General features: G+C 39.8%; 2 protein-coding genes and 1 long non-coding RNA gene across 15 annotated transcripts in view; 2 read left to right on the top strand and 1 right to left on the bottom strand.

Moving 5' to 3' along the window:
- Positions 1–10,612, top strand: part of RANBP3L (RAN binding protein 3 like) — a 49,135-nt gene extending 38,523 nt beyond the window's left edge. The window contains exons 10-14 of one of the 3 annotated variants that reach the window (XM_085002066.1): positions 156–286; positions 1,553–1,673; positions 3,695–3,837; positions 7,313–7,502; positions 9,802–10,612. In XM_085002066.1, the coding sequence (XP_084858192.1) occupies positions 156–286; positions 1,553–1,673; positions 3,695–3,837; positions 7,313–7,502; positions 9,802–9,845 (629 nt within the window). In that variant the 3' untranslated portion in view covers positions 9,846–10,612. The remainder of the gene's footprint in view (positions 1–155; positions 287–1,552; positions 1,674–3,694; positions 3,838–7,312; positions 7,503–9,801) is intronic. The other 2 variants (XM_085002067.1, XR_014831142.1) reach the window with 2 other exon arrangements.
- LOC100515693 (uncharacterized) overlaps positions 1–15,866 on the bottom strand; it is a 226,806-nt gene extending 210,940 nt beyond the window's left edge. For 4 of the 8 annotated variants that reach the window (XR_014831161.1, XR_014831163.1, XR_014831164.1 and 1 more), the window contains exons 1-3: positions 15,772–15,866; positions 7,299–7,406; positions 6,547–6,650 (exon numbers count right to left, since the gene is read on the bottom strand). This is a non-coding gene — a long non-coding RNA (uncharacterized LOC100515693). Of the gene's footprint in view, positions 1–6,546; positions 6,651–7,298; positions 7,407–15,746 lie in introns of all 8 variants that reach the window. The other 4 variants (XR_014831165.1, XR_014831166.1, XR_014831167.1 and 1 more) reach the window with 2 other exon arrangements.
- Positions 15,867–16,255: 389 nt separating this feature from the next.
- The window catches only part of NADK2 (NAD kinase 2, mitochondrial), a 50,357-nt gene continuing 49,607 nt past the window's right edge, over positions 16,256–17,005 (top strand). For all 4 annotated transcript variants that reach the window (XR_014831141.1, XR_014831140.1, XM_003133885.5 and 1 more), the window contains exon 1: positions 16,256–16,618. Coding sequence is in view for 2 of the 4 variants with exons in the window: in XM_003133885.5 (XP_003133933.1) it covers positions 16,319–16,618 (300 nt within the window). In the remaining 2 variants the exon portion in view is untranslated. The remainder of the gene's footprint in view (positions 16,619–17,005) is intronic.

Genomic DNA, 17,005 nt, shown 5'->3' with positions numbered 1-17,005 from the left:
GAGAGACTTGCCTAAATTCAAGCAATTTGATTTTCTGGAAACGCTCATTGTTATAAAAAAGCTAAGGAGACATGTATGTTAACAGGGGCAAGAACGACCTTTCACAGCAAAGAAAAGGGGGCCTTTTACATCTTTTCCCCCCTATTTTCTCTTAGGAATAGACTCTACTAAAGATATATCCCTCATTGAATCAGCTGCTGCTTTCTCTTCTAAACCCTCACCAAAATATTTGCTGGAGAAAATTGATGTTATAACAGGGGAGGAAGCAGAACACAATGTGCTAAAGGTCTGTATATCAGGTATTGCTCTTTTTGGTAGTATTTACATATGAGCAATAAAATTATCCCCAGCAGAGGAATCTTTAAAAATAAAGGCAGAAGGATAGCTTTCATAAAGACTGAGCTGCTTAAATAAAAATGTTAGGGGCTTCCAAAGATTAAACCAGTATTTTGTTGTATTCTTAAGTTTGTACATGTAATTTTGCAGGAAAATGGGATTACAACCTTTCACGTTGGTTCCGTAGGAAGAAGACAGCCAAGGACCCTGTCTTAAAATAACTTCAGACCTATGTTTTATATTTCTCATGTCGGCTTTTATAATCAATTATATGATTTAAAATTGTATTTACACTGAGGGTTACAAATGCAGTTAAGAGTAAGTTATTTCAACTCAAGACAGTTACAAAGTATTGTTTTCCTTTAAAAGTTCTTTTAAATAAGTTTTGAATTTCACATGAATCAAGAATTCACAGATGTAGTATATGGTATCACACAGAGTATTTGAATATTGAGTGGCACAGCTATCAGTCTAGGCATCTGAAACATAATTACTACAACTTAACCATTTTCAACAAATCACAGATTTCCCTTAGTCTTTCTCCATCTGCTGTTACCCCAAACCCCCTTCATTTCTATTTTCTTCCCCCATGATCTACTGATACATTTACGTTAGATTAATCCCAGATTCACTGGAGTAATCAGCAGGGGTGAGGCCCTGACATGCTATATTTTTAACCAGTCATCTGGGCGATTCTTGTACACAGTAATGTTCGAGAACTACTTGTAGGCATTAAATTACAGTATGGTATTCTGTGATGTCACAACCTAGTTCTTTTGCTGTATTTGCCGAAAATTTTCAAGGATACAAATAGTACCATGATTCCTTTATGTTTAAATAAATTACATAGCTTAAATAACATTGTTTAGTTTAAGAGTTGATACATGTAGATATATTGTTAAGTGAAAAAGCAAGATGCAGAAAGTATGCATGGTATTCTAACATTTATTGAAGAAAATAGGGGAAATATATATATATATTGGGGGTGGAACTAGGGATGGTGGGGTACTTTTCACTTTGTACAGTGTTTTGCTTTTTAATGTTTGAACTATGCAAAAATTGTCCAGTTTTAGAAGTTAAATAAATTATTAAAGTTGATGTAGAAATCATTAAAAGGTTACTCTAGTAAAATATCAGACAAAATTGTTATAGCATAGGAAAGAAATCATTTTGAAAAATTTTTTATATTTTAATATTAAAAAAAATTGTCCTTTAGATCAATTGCAAGCTTTTTATATTCAACAAACCAGCACAGTCCTGGATTGAAAGGGGAAGAGGAGCTTTGAGACTGAATGACACAGCTAGCAGTGACTGTGCAACATTCCAGTCAAGACTAAGTAAGGAATCTTTTTTTTTTTCTTTTTTTTTTTTTTTTTGTCTTTTTGCCTCTTCTAGGACCACACCCGCAACATATGGAGGTTCCCAGGCTAGGGATCTAATCAGAGCTGTATCCGCCAGCCTACGCCACAGCCACAGCAAGGCCAGATCCGAGCCACATCTGCCACCTACACCACAGCTCACGGCAACACTCTGGATCTCTAACCCACTGAGCGAGGCCAGGGATCAAACCTGAAACCTCACGGTTCCTAGTCAGATTTGTTAACCACTGAGCCAGGACGGGAACTCTAGGAATCATTTTGTAAAGCAAGTCACACTACTTCTCAAGGTAAAAAATTTCCAATATAGTTACGCATTATTTTCTAGAGATGTGTCATGTGTCAGTAAATTAGACTGCTGAAAACAAAATTGTTTCTGATGCACTACAGGGGCTTCCTCTTTAAAGTAGGCTCTGATGTCAGACTACACAGGTTTCAGTTCTGGCTCCATCCCTAACTGGTGACACTGGACACATTACTTAGTCTCCCTCTGCTCCATGTGTATCAGTTTAAAATGGAGATGATAGTAGTCCATGACTTAGTGAGTAACTGTGAAAAATCAGTGAGATAATGCACGAAAAGCACATATGACAGAGCCCAGCACACACCCAAATAATAATCTCAATGTTATTTAAAGGAATAGGATGAAATTATTTTTGAAGGGGAACAGGTTTTCTAAAAGAGAATTTTGGCCCTATTACTTATTCTTGGCATTCTAAACATGGTGTGTGGGTTGGAATGAAGGGTCAGTTTTCAAGTAAATGCATGTGGTTATTGAATCCTGCAGGCAGAGTGCTGTTCAGAATCTGGTTAAACTGAAAAACAGAGGAGATTTTGGCATCTCAAAAGACACACTGGGCATTGTTCAGAGGCCCAAACTGAAAGTAAACACAGGCAAATATCTGGGCAGGGGTGGAGGCGTTTACTTGTCCATATTGGGCAGTCAAACTTGTGGCAGAGACCACAGATAGAAGTTAGTATATGATATTAGATGAGTTTTAGATATCAAGATCAAGGAAGGAACAAGGAATAGAATTCAGACTAAGAGAGTAGGAACACTAGTGAATAGGTTTTTAAATAACCCAACTAAGTATCATTCCCAAGGCATGTACTAGTTTTTTTCTACACTGGTTTAATTTCACTCCTTCCACCACCTGCCCCCAAAACACAGAAAACAAACTGTCTTTTAATTATACAGATAATACATGTTCCTTAACAGAAAACAGAAAATATGGATCAACAAAAAGAAAAAAATGAAATTACTCATAGGTCTATCTTCCTGTAGCTGCTAGCCTCTGTCAATGAAATATATTCTTTTAGACCTTGTATACAATATATTGAAAAATTTGTGACTCATGGTGTTTATATTGCTTTGCAATCTGATTCTTTCTTTTACATAGTACACCATGGTCAGCTTTCTACATCAGGTTATCTTTCCTCAGTATTCATAATGGGTTCAGAATATCTTCAATAGCTATACTATCATTTATTTAACTATTTCCATTTTTTGAAAGCTTAAAGTTTTTGTTTCAGTGTTCTCCACTGTAAGCAACTCTTGGGTAAATAGGCTTCAGATCACTAGATCTTCGAAGAGTTCTAAAATTTTAACCATTCTTAAATATTATAGTACAAAAATAGCATTTTTAGCATTTAAGCTGAAAAAGTGGTGGTCCAACATAATAAGCCCAATTTTGAAACCAAGTTATAATCTAGTCAATTAAATTACAATTTAATAGTGAAAACAGGGAGTTCCCCAGTAGTCTAGCAATTAAGGACTTGGCATTGTCACTGCTGTGGCTCTGTTCAGTCCCTAGACTGGAAACTTCCACATGCTGTGGGCACAGCCAAAAAAAGAAAAAAGAGAAAAAAAAGTAGAGTCTGAAAAACAACTAGATTTATTTGCTTTCAAAAATGGTAAATTCCTCTGGAAGGTTAAGGAGTCAACTGTTTTGAAGTCTGATAAATTCACCTTCCTATTCTAGTTATGCGAAATCAAGGCAGCCTGAGGCTGATTCTCAACAGCAAACTCTGGGCTCAAATGGAGATTCAAAGAGCAAGCCACAAAAATTTACGAATAACAGCTACTGATTTAGAAGACTATCATATCAAAGTGTTTTTAATTCAGGTAAGTGAAAAATTTTAGAACAGAGGATTGATTATCTTACTATATTTACAGATCCTTTGCAGTTACTAAATTGTTTTTTCATTTTATTATAATAACCTATACCACTGGCAAAAAGTCAGGCATTATCATTGTTTACCATCTAATATAAGACGTAAATTTTACATTAAATTTAGAGGTTACCACTAAAATCTATAGCAGAACTGGTCCCAAGACATTTGTATTGGTATATGCTGTCAAACCTCCACATTTTTCTTTACTATTAAAATTATGTCAACAGTATTACTAAATTACCAGAGACTACTGTCAGGATTCAGGATACAAAGTCTGATGCTTAAACCCCAAGCTGAAATTGAGGCTTTGAGATCACTGGAAAGGAACCAGCAAGAAATGGAAAAACCCAGAGCTAGCAAGTTAAAACAACCTGTCCAATTGCAAATTCCAATTCTGGACATGAGTCAATCTCCAAGGCAACAGGATGCGAGAACAGTTTTACAGTTTTCGCTCTTTTGGCAGCAGGAATGCTTGACCTCAAATACGAGATCCAGGCAAAAGAGTCAGAGCTGGCAGGAATCAGACCACAAAAAAGGCTGGATTTCCTCCATAGGCTGAGACTTAGGAGACTGAGTATTCAAGTGACTCAGGCAGAAGATGACAAGTAACTTAGCGAACATATAGTACTGGGAAAAAAAAATAGTTGGCAAGTACCCACTGATGAAAAACCAAAGGTTTTATTAACCACCAGTAAGTGTTACGTATAAATGATGTTGAGTATTAAGACATTAGAGGGATATACCCAAACCCTACTTACCATTTAGGGAGATGATACTGGATACTCTGCTAGTCCAGATGGCCTTGCCTTTGAGTGGGTAAAGCAACAGGCCTGAGACTCACATTGAGACTGAGACTATGATTAGATCAGATTAGATTAAATCTAACTAAGATTAGATTCTGTTGCTCAATACCTGGCCCATGGTGACTTTTTAAATTGAGGGATAATTTTTAGTGACTAGCGAACAAAATGCAATGAAAATCACCCCGAATTCTACTCCCAGAGATGGCCACTATTAACATTTTTGCCTTATACTCTATTTTAGAATATATATGTGTGTGGGTACATGTATATATATATATATACATATGTGTCATATTGCATGACCTTCAGGCAAGTTATTTAGCCTGCCTCAACCTGATTTTACCCAGCTGCCAATGGAAGACAATAATATATACTTTATAAAGTGACTGAGTAGATAGCTAATATTTGATTGTGAAATACACATAAGTAATCTTTTCACTTAACGAAAATGAGTGTTTTCTGTTATTAAATAGTTCATTCTTCAAGAATTCTTTTATAGGAGAAAATAATTCTGTTCTATTATGTACCATAATTTATTCCATTAATCCCACTTTGTTAAATACTTTGCTAATTTACTGTTTGTTATTATAAATTCTTCAAGGAATTCTCTATGTACATACATGTTAATTCTCTTAGGAAAAGGTTTTAATTTGTCTTGATGAATTTCTCTGCAGAAAGACTCAACCAATTTTCATTCTCACTAGCATTTTCTTACGGTACTTTCTGGAAATTTTTTTTTTTTTTTTTTTTTGGTCTTTTTGCTATTTCTTGGGCCGCTCCTGCGGCATATGGAGGTTCCCAGGCTAGGGGTCTAACCAGAGCTGTGGCCGCCAGCCTACACCAGAGCCACAGCAACGCAGGATCCGAGCCGTGTCTGCAACCTACACCACAGCTCACGGCAACGCCGGATCGTTAACCCACTGAGCAAGGGCAGGGATCGAACCCACAACCTCATGGTTCCTAGTCGGATTCGTTAACCACTGTGCCACGACGGGAACTCCTGGAAATTTTTTTAAGCATTACGAATTTGTTGTTCAAAGAATACATCATTGTGCTCTTACTTATTCTGAATTTCTTGAATGAAAATGTCTGAGTGAATTTGGCAAAAGGAAATGTAATCCAGGGAAAGGCATATTTAAAGATCAATGTAGGAGTTCCCGTCGTGGCACAGTGGTTAACGAATCTGACTAGGAACCATGAGGTTGCAGGTTCGGTCCCTGCCCTTGCTCAGTGGGTTAACGATCTGGCGTTGCCGTGAGCTGTGGTGTCGGTTGCAGTTGCAGCTCAGATCCTGCGTTGCTGTGGCTCTGGCGTAGGCTGGTGGCTACAGCTCCGATTAGACCCCTAGCCTGGGAACCTCCATATGCCGCGGGAGCAGCCCAAGAAATAGCAAAAAAAGACAAATAAATAAATAAATAAATAAAGATCAATGTAGAAAAGTCAAGGAAGTAGAATAGTATTTATATTTCAATTACAAACCCTCTTTCAATATTTGTCATTGTTACTAAAGAAAAATTATATTTTTGCACATGATATAAAAAATTAAATGAGTCAGGTCAACAAATATTTACTTAACATCTCCTATGTAATATCTAATATGATATGAGAAACAAAAATGTTTTAATTAATGTATAGTTATTTTTCCCTAAAGATAATTAAGGCAACTTAAGAACATGCAAACAAAAAAATATATTTTAAGACCCATTTCCCAAAAGTCGACATATTGTTGGTTCAACCCTCAGTTCTTGGCTTTGTACATTCAATAACTCTCTGCAGGATTAGCAAAGAGAAAAGTTCTCCCAGATTTTCTTTGAAATCATGAAAAGATACAAAAATGTAAACCACTAATATGTTACCTTAAAGAGCACTGACTCTGATGACGAACCAAGTCTCAGGCAATCTGCCAACTAGCTGCGTAAACTCAGAGAAGTCATTCCTTTCTGAGCCATAATCTTCTTATCTGTAAAGGGAAGACGAAACAAGTGTACATTAAATACCTGTACTGTGTGTTTTTGCTAATATAAATGGCATAAATAATTAATGGCAACAATAATTAATTTATTTTGTTATGAGGATTTAAGAAATAAAAATATAATAACAGCAAATGCTATACCATGTTATTGGTAGCATCATTTTTTATATTAATAGCTATAAAAATAGCAAAGTATTGAAAGCAAGGATTTCTGATGTGTTCATGGTACAATATTATAGACCAGTCAAAGGAGCTTTGCTTTTCTACAGAGCTACACAGCGTGCAGGGGATGTCTAAGCAAGTGATATAAAGGCAATGAAAGTCTTTTTTCCCCTCTAAGCCTACAATTTCTACAGTGGAAAATAGTTAAGGAAGGATGGTCTTAACAAATTCAAAGAGAAATTCTAAATCACAGAATTTCATTTTCTCAGTTTAACAAGCACAAAATTGAGAACTCTTAAAATTATCTGCTTTTGGATTCAAGTTGGCTCAAGAAGAATTGGCGCTATACCCTTTAGGTTTCAGGGTTATTTACACCCTGTTTACACCAAACAATTCCTTCCTTATTAACAGGGAAAGATTACAAATCTGTAAAACAAGGTTATTATTAAGTTACTTATATTCTTAACAACTTACTTTCCCTCTTGCAGGCCAGTGCCAAAGATACAGGACGCTTGCACACAGCCATACATCATCGTCTTGTTGCACTTCGAAGCTTTGAAGAGCAGAAAGATGCAAATCAAGCTGAAAGACAGTCAGAAACAGTCCTCCAACAGTTAAGCTCTGATAGCTGTGATGAGGATGAGGATGATCTCAGCCAAGTCACTAAAACCAGATCAGGTAAAGAACTTTTCTTTTGCTAGATCAGAGGTTTTGCTAGATCAGCGAGAAATCTTATTTGTAATCCTAATACGTGAAATAGATTTTTTTAAAGTGGACCTTAAGTTCAAAGTGTGCAAGGGTTAGAGCCCTACATGTTTGGATCTGAGAAGGGTTTGAAAACCCCTGTGAACCTGCACATCATTTGCATACACATTTCATAAAAGACCATATGTACAATGTAAAGTATTAATGGATACACTGAAACTAAACATTTACTCCTATTTCTTTTCACTTGTTCAAATTCTCCTATTATTGGCTATAATAGGAGAAATTATAAATACTTGTAATGGAGCCACTACTTTGGCTTGAAATACTGAAAAATACTGTTTATTCCTTTTTTTTTTGGAATTTGACTGCTTTATTTTCAAGCCTTAGGCAAAAGTGTTAATTCTCTTTTATTTTAGGATTTATTAATTGAGCAAACGTGCAGTGGAACCAGTGGTAAATGAGTTCATAGGTTTTACTGCTTGTCCTGATGCGTGAATTTAAAACTAAAATTCATCATACAAGTTCCTGCTGTGGCACAGTGGATCTGGTGTTGTCTCTGAGCGGCTTGGGGTCGCTGCTGAGGTGCAGATTCCATCTCTAGCCCAGGGCGGTGGGTTAAGGATCCAATGTTGCTGCAGCTGTGGCATAGGTTGCAGCTGCAGCTTGGATTCAATCCCCAGCCCAGAAACTTCCATACGCTGTGGATGAGGCCCCAAAACAAACCAAACCAAACAGAAATCTAAAATGCATCATTATTTTCGGAGAAAAACATTGTAAGGAAATAATAATCCCAGCTTTGTTATATAGCTGTTCCAATAAAATCATCCAAGTATTTTCAGTAATAGTTTCATTTAGCTCTGAATTCTGCTCTACAGAGGACTGACAAGAATAATGTTTTAGCAAGCATTTTGCCAATTTTAACCATTTTAAACCCTAAAAGCTACTTTTAATTTTTTTCCCCCTTTGTACAACTACACTTGCAGCATATGGAAGTTCCTGGGACAGGGGTCAAATTGGAGCTGCAGCTGCAGGCCTATGCCGCAACCACAGCAAGATCAGATCCGAGCCGCATCTGCTACATAGCTTGTGGCAATGCCGGATCCTTAACTCACTGAGCAAGGCCAGGGACCGAACCTGCATCTTTACAGACACTATGTTGGGATCTTAACCTACTGAGCCACAACAGGAACTCCTTAAAGCTATTTTAATCATACATACTTCAAGAATCTATCAAAGAACAAGTACAGAACTTGATGAAATAGCTTCCTTGGCCTACTATTAAAAATGGAATTGAGGAGTTCCCATAGTGGCACAGAGGAAATGAATCCGACTAGGAACCGTGGGGTTGCAGGTTCAATCCCTGGCCTCGCTCAGTGGGTTAAGGATCCGTCGTTGCCATGAACTGTGGTATAGGTGGCAGACGCAGCTCGGATCTGGCGTTGCTGTGGCTGTGGTTGTAGGCCGGCAGCTATAGCTCTGATTGGACCCCTAGCCTGGGAACCTCCATATGCTGTGGGTGTGGCCCTAGAAATGGCAAAAAGACAAAAAAAAAAAAGGAATTGAGAAGAAAAATGCACAAAACATGCAGAGCAGGACCATAAACTGCTAGACTCAGCAAGTTAGAGAACTAAGTGAATATGATTGTTCTTGTTACTACTAAACAAATGGTTTATTATTTTTTGGAATCTATGAAGTGTATAAATAAAATTCTTTATATTGTTATACTACTTATATTGTCAATAATAAAATGGGGTCTATTAGAAAATGACGGTATCCATTACAAGTGTTAACTTGCAATAAGGATTATTCAATGGCAAAATTAGCTCATTAACAAATGATACGTGTTTATGAAGAGAATCTATATTCTACTATATTCTATTTTAGAAACTACATTCATACAAAATGAGAAACAATGAAAATGAGGCAAAGTAACTGTCAATCTTAAGAACCCCCCTTTCCATACCTTTCTCCATTTTCACTTAGTACCTTCTGCAGGAGGTATTGCATACAAATGCAAAAATATTATGGAAGCAATAAGATGTCTGATTTTTTAAAACGTTGTTACCCATGAATCAAGAAAGGCTTTAATTATCTGAAAATGTCACATTTAAAATTAGTGACATTTCCAAATGGTACTCATAAAAATGCAGATTCTATATATTTCACTTCCTCACTAGAAGGCATATTCATGACTATTCATGTTCAGTTGTATTCACCATTAAACCTAACTGAATATAATATTATATATTATTTTAAATTTATATCACAGACTCTTCTAGGTGGACCCACAGACAGTCAGTTGTCTGTCCATGAGTGCTACCTACTGTAAACAAGACAACATCTACAAAAAGATCACCTTCCTGAAAAAAACTAAACCATCCTAAGTAAATGAGAAGATCTATTCATTCCTTGAACAGTTGTTATAGAAAGCTCAAAAAAATATAATTTGCTGCAATTAAAATCTTTGTCTTATGTAGTCTAATAATTCTGAGGTTTTATATTTTGATCATTGAGGAGAAAATGACAGAATTTAAGAAATACACAGCCTTTGGACCTTCCAAATTTATCACTTTTAAAGCAGTTAATTTAGAATAGGATTTGGTAACGAATTTGGACTCTTCGTCACATTGATGGATACAATAATTAAAATTTCAAATCACTAGATTTGATAAATATTTAACTGAAATTGTTTATTTTTGTCATATGTTATCTGGCCATAAAATATAGCATTTTACAAAACTTCCAAAGTCATTTCTTTGAAAAACATTACAACTGCATGATGACATCTCATAAAATCATGTTTTCTCCTGGGAAATGTGTATTTTCATTTTACTTTTGGATTTCTTAATTCTGTAAGATTACATATTCATGATATGAATTCCTTTAAAAAGAGGATCTGTTCTTGCACTTGTATCTACTGCACCTTATATATGCTTAACTCATGGTCAGTATTTGATAGTTGTTGAGAATGAACAAAATACATTACCTATGTATCCAAATAGTAAGTAAACAAAAAGTGAAATATGTTAACTTGTTCTTTGCTTGATTTATGTAATAAAATTGTCATTAGTATTCTAGTAGGTGTGGCTGTACAGACACCTTTTTAAAAAAAGATATATCATATGTAGCCAAATGAACTTTTTTCTTAAATGCCATTATTATGGTAAACCACAGTAATTTCAACAATCATGCAATATAATTTTGATGCTCCTCTTTTGGGATTTGGTACAGAGACACTTTAGGAGTCACAGGAGAAAATTAGTCTCAGTGCTAATAGGCATATTTCATTTTTCAATTCAGTTTGACCACCCCATGGCTTCAAAATGACTTTTGATTGTGATTGCCAAACCATTCTCCTATTAGACGCATCTTAATCTACTGCAAGCTGGGTGGTTTAAACACCTGAAATTTATTTCTCACAGTTTGGGAGGCTAGGAAGTCTAGCATCAATGTGCTGGCCAGGTAGTTTTCTTCATCTACGCTTTTCGGCTTTTCTGTACCCTTTGTCCCTCCTCTCCCTTTAATGTGAAGAGATCAATCATACAATAATATTGATTTCCATAAGTTACTAAGTACGTAATTTCAAAGCATACATCTCTCATAGAAGCTGCTTTTTATTAAAATTTACTTTGATAGGAATTCCCCGGTGGCTCAGTGAATTAAGTCTCCAAAATTGCCACTGCTGTGGCTCTGGTTGCTGCTGTGCCACAGGTTTGATTCCCGGCCTTGGGATTTCCACGTACCAAAGGTGCAGCCAAAAAAAGTTTACTTAAGTAGTCCCCCAATATACTAGGTATACATTTTATATGAATATCCAGTTACATATTAGCATAATCTAAACATCCTTTTCTATCAATAGGACTTTTGCACCAAGTTATTCAGCTTAATTATAAGCCAGCAAAATGGTGTTTTTTAAAATTATTTTACATCAATTACTGCCAAAGCCAGGAACCCTTAGTTGTTGGAGACTAATACCTTATACAGGTCTTAGAGTATATGGGTGTCTTTGCGTGTGTGTGTGTGTGTGTGTGTGTGTGTGTGTGTGTGTGTCTTTTGCCTTTTTAGGGCGGCACCCACAGCATATGGAGGTTCCCAGGATAGGGGTCTAATCAGAGCTGTTGCTGCCGGCCTACACCACAGCCACAGCAACAACAGATCCCAACCACATCTGCGACCTACACCACAGCTCACGGCAACCCCAGATCCTTAACCCACTGAGCAAGGCCAGGGACTGAACCCACAACCTCATGGTTCTTAGTCGGATTCGTTCACCACTGCGCCATGATGGGAACTCCTATGGGTGTCATTTTTTAAAAAGCCAGGAGAGGGTATATATCTTTCATAGTCAGAATGTACAAGAGGTGAGCTGGAGGGAGTTCTAGGGGTTAGGAGGGATAAGTCTTAATTAACTGTTGTAAATCTTCAAGTAGTGACAACTACAATGATACATAATTATTCCCATAAAATGTTGAGAACAATTAAGCTTGCTTGAGATGTGGCTACGAGGTGTTTGTGTAAGGGTCATTCACTAGAAAAGCATACCAGCTTTGTCAAAAGTTCAGTCAAAAGCAGCTTTGTCAAAAGGGCTGAAAACCTGTAATAATACAGATTTTTAATTATTTGAGGGTAGTTGAAACTGATATTAAATATGTGAATACTGGAGTTCCCATCGTGGCTCAGCAGAAACAAACCTGACTAGCATCCATGAGGACGCAGGTTTGATCTCTGGCCTTGCTCAGTGGGTTAAGGATCCATGTTGCCGTGAGCTGTGGTGCAGGCCACAGATGTGGCTTGGATCCCCAGTTGCTGGGGCTGTGGTGTAGGCCAGGAGCTACAGCTCTGATTCAGCCCCTAGCCTGGGAATCTCCGTATACCATGGGTGTGGCCCTAAAAAGACAAAAAAAAAAAAAAAAAAAGTGAATGCCAACACATTGCAATGGCCATTATACCCATGGTACTGAGTAATTTTTGACATCAGATTTGGAAATGACAAACTCGAATACATGAACATATTTGAAATTTCTAAGATGATAACTGGAAACTATGGCATTGGAGGAGTTATTGAAATAACTGGCAACTGTTTAGCTTAATAAAGAATTGATGTATAATAGTTTTCAAACAATTAGGGAATTACCAAAATTTCTGCCAATCTTGTGGATATAAAAGATTATTTCTCTATTACCTTAATTTGTATTTTTCCAATTTCTAATAAAGTTGAGCCTTTCAGATATTTGAAAGTGCTTGCATTTCTTCTAAGAAATCTCTTTTCACAATTTTTGCAAAGCTAACCATGTCATTTTTTTCCTTTTACTTCCTTCCTAACATATACAGGATAAAGCCAACTTCCTAAGGAAAGCTTAATGCTTTCCAGGACTTTCCCCGCCTACCTCTCTAGCCTCCCTCACCTCCCACTGTTGCCTTCCTCCCTGGAAATGCTCTAAGAATTCAGAACTGCTATTTTGTTGCCCCATACCTTTGCTCATGCTGTTTCCTCTGTGGAATTCCTTTCTTACTCTTGCTGATTCTGGCTAATACCGAACTCATTCTTTAAGGCTTAGTTTAAGACATTTCCAAAAAGTTTTCCCTAACTCCTCTTAGGCTGAGTTAAGACCTGTTCCTCCGAATTCCTATCACATCCTGTGTATAATTTTATCACTGCACAGACTTTATGTTCTTCAAGGGAAGAGACTCCTTTTTATTTACCATTTTAACTCAGGCACCTAGCAGGATGTCTTGACCATAGCAGGCAATCAAGTATAATCTGAACTCCATTGACATGTGTTGTATGTATAAGACTCAAGAGGCGTTATCCAACAAGAAGCTAGAAATAAGGAGGTAACATCCTTACAGCCTGGGCTAGAGTTACTAGTTGTAGCTGAAGTAAAAGGGCTAATATTTGCCAAGTGAGTACTTCGTAATGAGCATATGGCTCTGCATCTGTACATACCTTTACAACTTTAAAGGTAGCTATTATATTTTGTATACGCAGAAGTAGGCTCAGAAAGGTTAAGAAATTTGTCCAAGGTTGACAGAAGTAATAAATAACTGGGATTTGAACCCAGGTCTTTTAAAATTCCAAACTCAAGCTCTTTTCATTACACAAGAATATAACAACTCAAGCAGAAGAGGAGAGAGAGAGAGAGAGAGCGACAATGAAGGGAAGGGAAGGCAAGGCCAGGCAAAGCAGGGCAAGGGAAGGGAAGGATACATCCGGAACACAAGCTTAGGAAGAAGAACCCAGAAAGGGGACAGATAAATGGGAGGAACACCGTTAGGGACTGGTGTGTTGTAAGCCAGAGTATAACATTTCAAAAGGAAGTGATGACCATTTTAAATGCTGCAGAAAGATCTAGTCATTCAAGGGAGGAAAAATGTCTTCTGAGTTTATAATCAGTTCTTTGGTCACTTTGGAAATGGCAGTCATTAGTCAGGTTGCGGAGAGAAATCAGATTACAACAGGGTGATGAATGAAGAGGAAGCAGGGATGTGGCAATGATGGGCCAGCTACTCTTTCAAGAATCCTAGTTAACAAAGTGAAGACAAACAATGTGTAAAAAGCCAGGGCTTCGACGGTTGGTGTTTTTTAAGAAAATGTAAAGATGTCAGGTACATGAGCATCTTTAAGTAGTGAAGAGGACAATCCAACAGACAGGGAGAATTAAAGATATTTTAAAGGGGATAACTTGATGGAGTACTATTTTCGAGGCAGTGGAAGGAGATGGGATCCACAAATATCAGTGGACAAAGTGATATCCCAAATGGGAGGTCAATGTAGATAAGTTCGTAACTGGAAATGGGGGTGGATGCAAAAGTAAGAGTTTGTACCTGTGAAATGGGTAGAGAAGAGGTCTGAAATTTTGCATATGCATGAAAAAACTCATATATTTTGATCCAAACAGGTTTTCTAGATTCATTTTTTTTCTGTCAAATGGATCAATTAATAGTCTCCTAGTCACCCAAGTTTCAAACTTCAGTGTCATCTGTTGACTTCTACCTTTTATTCCTTCCTAATATCTAAGGCATTATAAAGTGTTGAAATGATAAGCACAGAAAGGACCTTGAGGATGTCCAAAGTTATAAATCAGTAACTCACATCCCACAGAATTTAAAAGTGTGCCTAAGAGTCCACTACTAGTTGCTATTTGCAGCTGCTGTGGGGCAAAGTTCGAGGCCAGAAGGGGTCAGTGACCTACTAAAAGCAAACATCTATCAGACCCCACCTATTGTGTATTTCCCAGGCTAACATACTAACTGGCACATAGTAGGGACTCAATAAACATTCAATGGACCCTTGAGTGAATGTCCGTGGTGGGTGGCTTGCTGAAAAGTAAAATGGAATCAACTTGGGTTTGACAGAATCTTGGTATCACACTAGTTCAACTTCCTCACTTTATAGATGAGGATTCTGAGGCCCAGGTACCAAAGATGAAGCAACTTGCCCAAAGTCCAAAAGCTAGTTACTGATAGTGCTAGGACTACAAAGAAAAGAGGGTGCTAAAGCAAATGGATCTAAAGAGTGAGGGGGAGAAACAAATAGGATGTGCACTGTCATTTGGTTCTCTCCCAATAATAGAAGGATTTCTTCCATTTCCATTACATCTACTCTAGCTCAGGTACAAGTGTAACTGTTGGCAGCGCCCAAATCTCCCTTCTTCCTCTTGCCTACCAATTTGTTCCACATTCCAGACCTAGATCAATTGTCCCCAAACATTGCTCTCAGGACTCAATTTTTCCAGTTAAAAGCCTTCAAAAGGCTAACTACCGCCCACAAGATAAGGGCCAAATTATTAACATTCTTAACCCGTCACTCCTTTCCTATCTACTTTTCCAACCATATCTCCCCACCTAGAAATGCTCCACTTGGCCAGACTCCACTACCCATTATCCTCCAACTTTCTCCAAAGCTACACCCCTTTCTCCCTCCGGGGCAATAGTTTTTTGGTGTCAGCAGGGCCTGGGACCAGCGCAGTCCCACACTGGACCATGCTTAGATGAGACCAGTGCTCTGGTGTACTGCCCTCTGTCCCTCTGCAAGTCTTAACAATTTCTAAAGAGCCTCTACGTGTTCATTTTGCACTGGGCCCCCCAAATCGTGCAGCGGGTCCTGGTCCGTTCGGCCACTGGCCCAACGCCGGACATATCAGCCATCTAATACATGTTGGTTGAATGAACGAAAAAAGGGTCTAGTCATCTGTGCAATAACCAAGAACTGACCCAGAGCGAGAAGTTACGGCCGCACCTGCTTTCCCGCCAGTCGCTCAAAACCGCACGCACAGCCTCGGCACCGCCTCAAACCAGTTCCACTGTTCCTGGGGCAGCGCCAACATCAAATAGAACTTCAGCTTTTCCCGGGCTGCAGCCAATCCCCGCAGCTCCTCGGCTTCCGAAGCCACCTCGGGCTCTGATTGGCTGGCAGTGTTGGCCTGGGTGAGGGCGCAGACCGCGTTGGGGAGAAATGGGTGGAGCTAGAGGTCGCTCTCTCCTCCGCCCGGGCGGGGGGAAGCGGCCACTGCGCAGGCGTGGATGGAAAGGGATACCCAAACAAATACAACCCACCTCCCAGAGGCCTCCAGCTCTTCCCCGCCCACTTTTCCCTCGCGTGGGCGCTCCGGCCCCCCAATCGGCCGGTTTTCCCCGCCCCCGTCAACGTCTGGGCACGTCCCCCTCCGGGCGCGGGCAACGCACGGCCCTGCACTTAACCTCTGCCCGCCCGGCGCGGAAACAGAGGCCGGGGTGGCGCGGAGCGGTGGCAGGAGCCCGGGGCTGCAGCCGCTGCCGGGCCGACAATGACTTGTTACCGAGGTTTCCTGCTGGGCAGCTGTCGTCGCGTGGCGGGCGGCCGGGCAGCGGCACTGAGTGGGCCGGGCGCGGGAGGCCCCGCCGCGCGGCCGCGTCTCAGCAGTGACGGTGACGGCCGGCGGCACCTGGGGCACGGGCACCCGCGCGAGCTGGCGGGCTGCGGCAGCCGCCCCGACGGCGGCTTCCGCCCGTCCCGGGTGGTGGTGGTGGCCAAAACCACCCGGTACGAGTTCGAGCAGCAGCGATACCGTTACGCGGAGCTTTCGGAAGAGGACTTGAAGCAGCTGGTGGGTCCTGGTGGCCCCCGCCCTCGTGTCTCGACCCGGCCCCGGTTCGCTCCCTGGCTCGGCCGCGACTTTTGGGGGTGGGGGGTGACTGGGCCTCCTCGGCCGAGACATCTTGGGGCGATCCTTCTTCCCGGAATGTACTAGATGCCTTGCCTACCCAGCTCGCTGCCCTCCACGCCCTCTGACTTCTCTCGTACCACCCCCACCCCCGCGTGTACCCCGCGTCTGTGTGTGTAGAAAGGGAGGGGGTCACTGAAGGTGTGAAGATCCTTAAGGCGGGGGCGTCTCGCGGAAGCCTTGGGTGGGGAAGAGGGGCTCCTGCAGTGGGAGAGGTTTGGGGATTTGTGCCTTCTCCACCCCCACCTCCTTTTTGGGAAGAACAACAAC

Source organism: Sus scrofa, chromosome 16 (assembly GCF_054392235.1).
Source record: "Sus scrofa isolate SSC_HxYL_T2T_F1_AM1 chromosome 16, Sscrofa_HxYL_maternal_Yorkshire_Landrace_v2.0, whole genome shotgun sequence".
Taxonomy (NCBI): Eukaryota; Metazoa; Chordata; class Mammalia; order Artiodactyla; family Suidae; genus Sus; species Sus scrofa.
The sequence above is the reverse complement of the archived record's forward strand: the minus strand, read 5'-3'. Positions and strand labels throughout refer to the sequence as shown.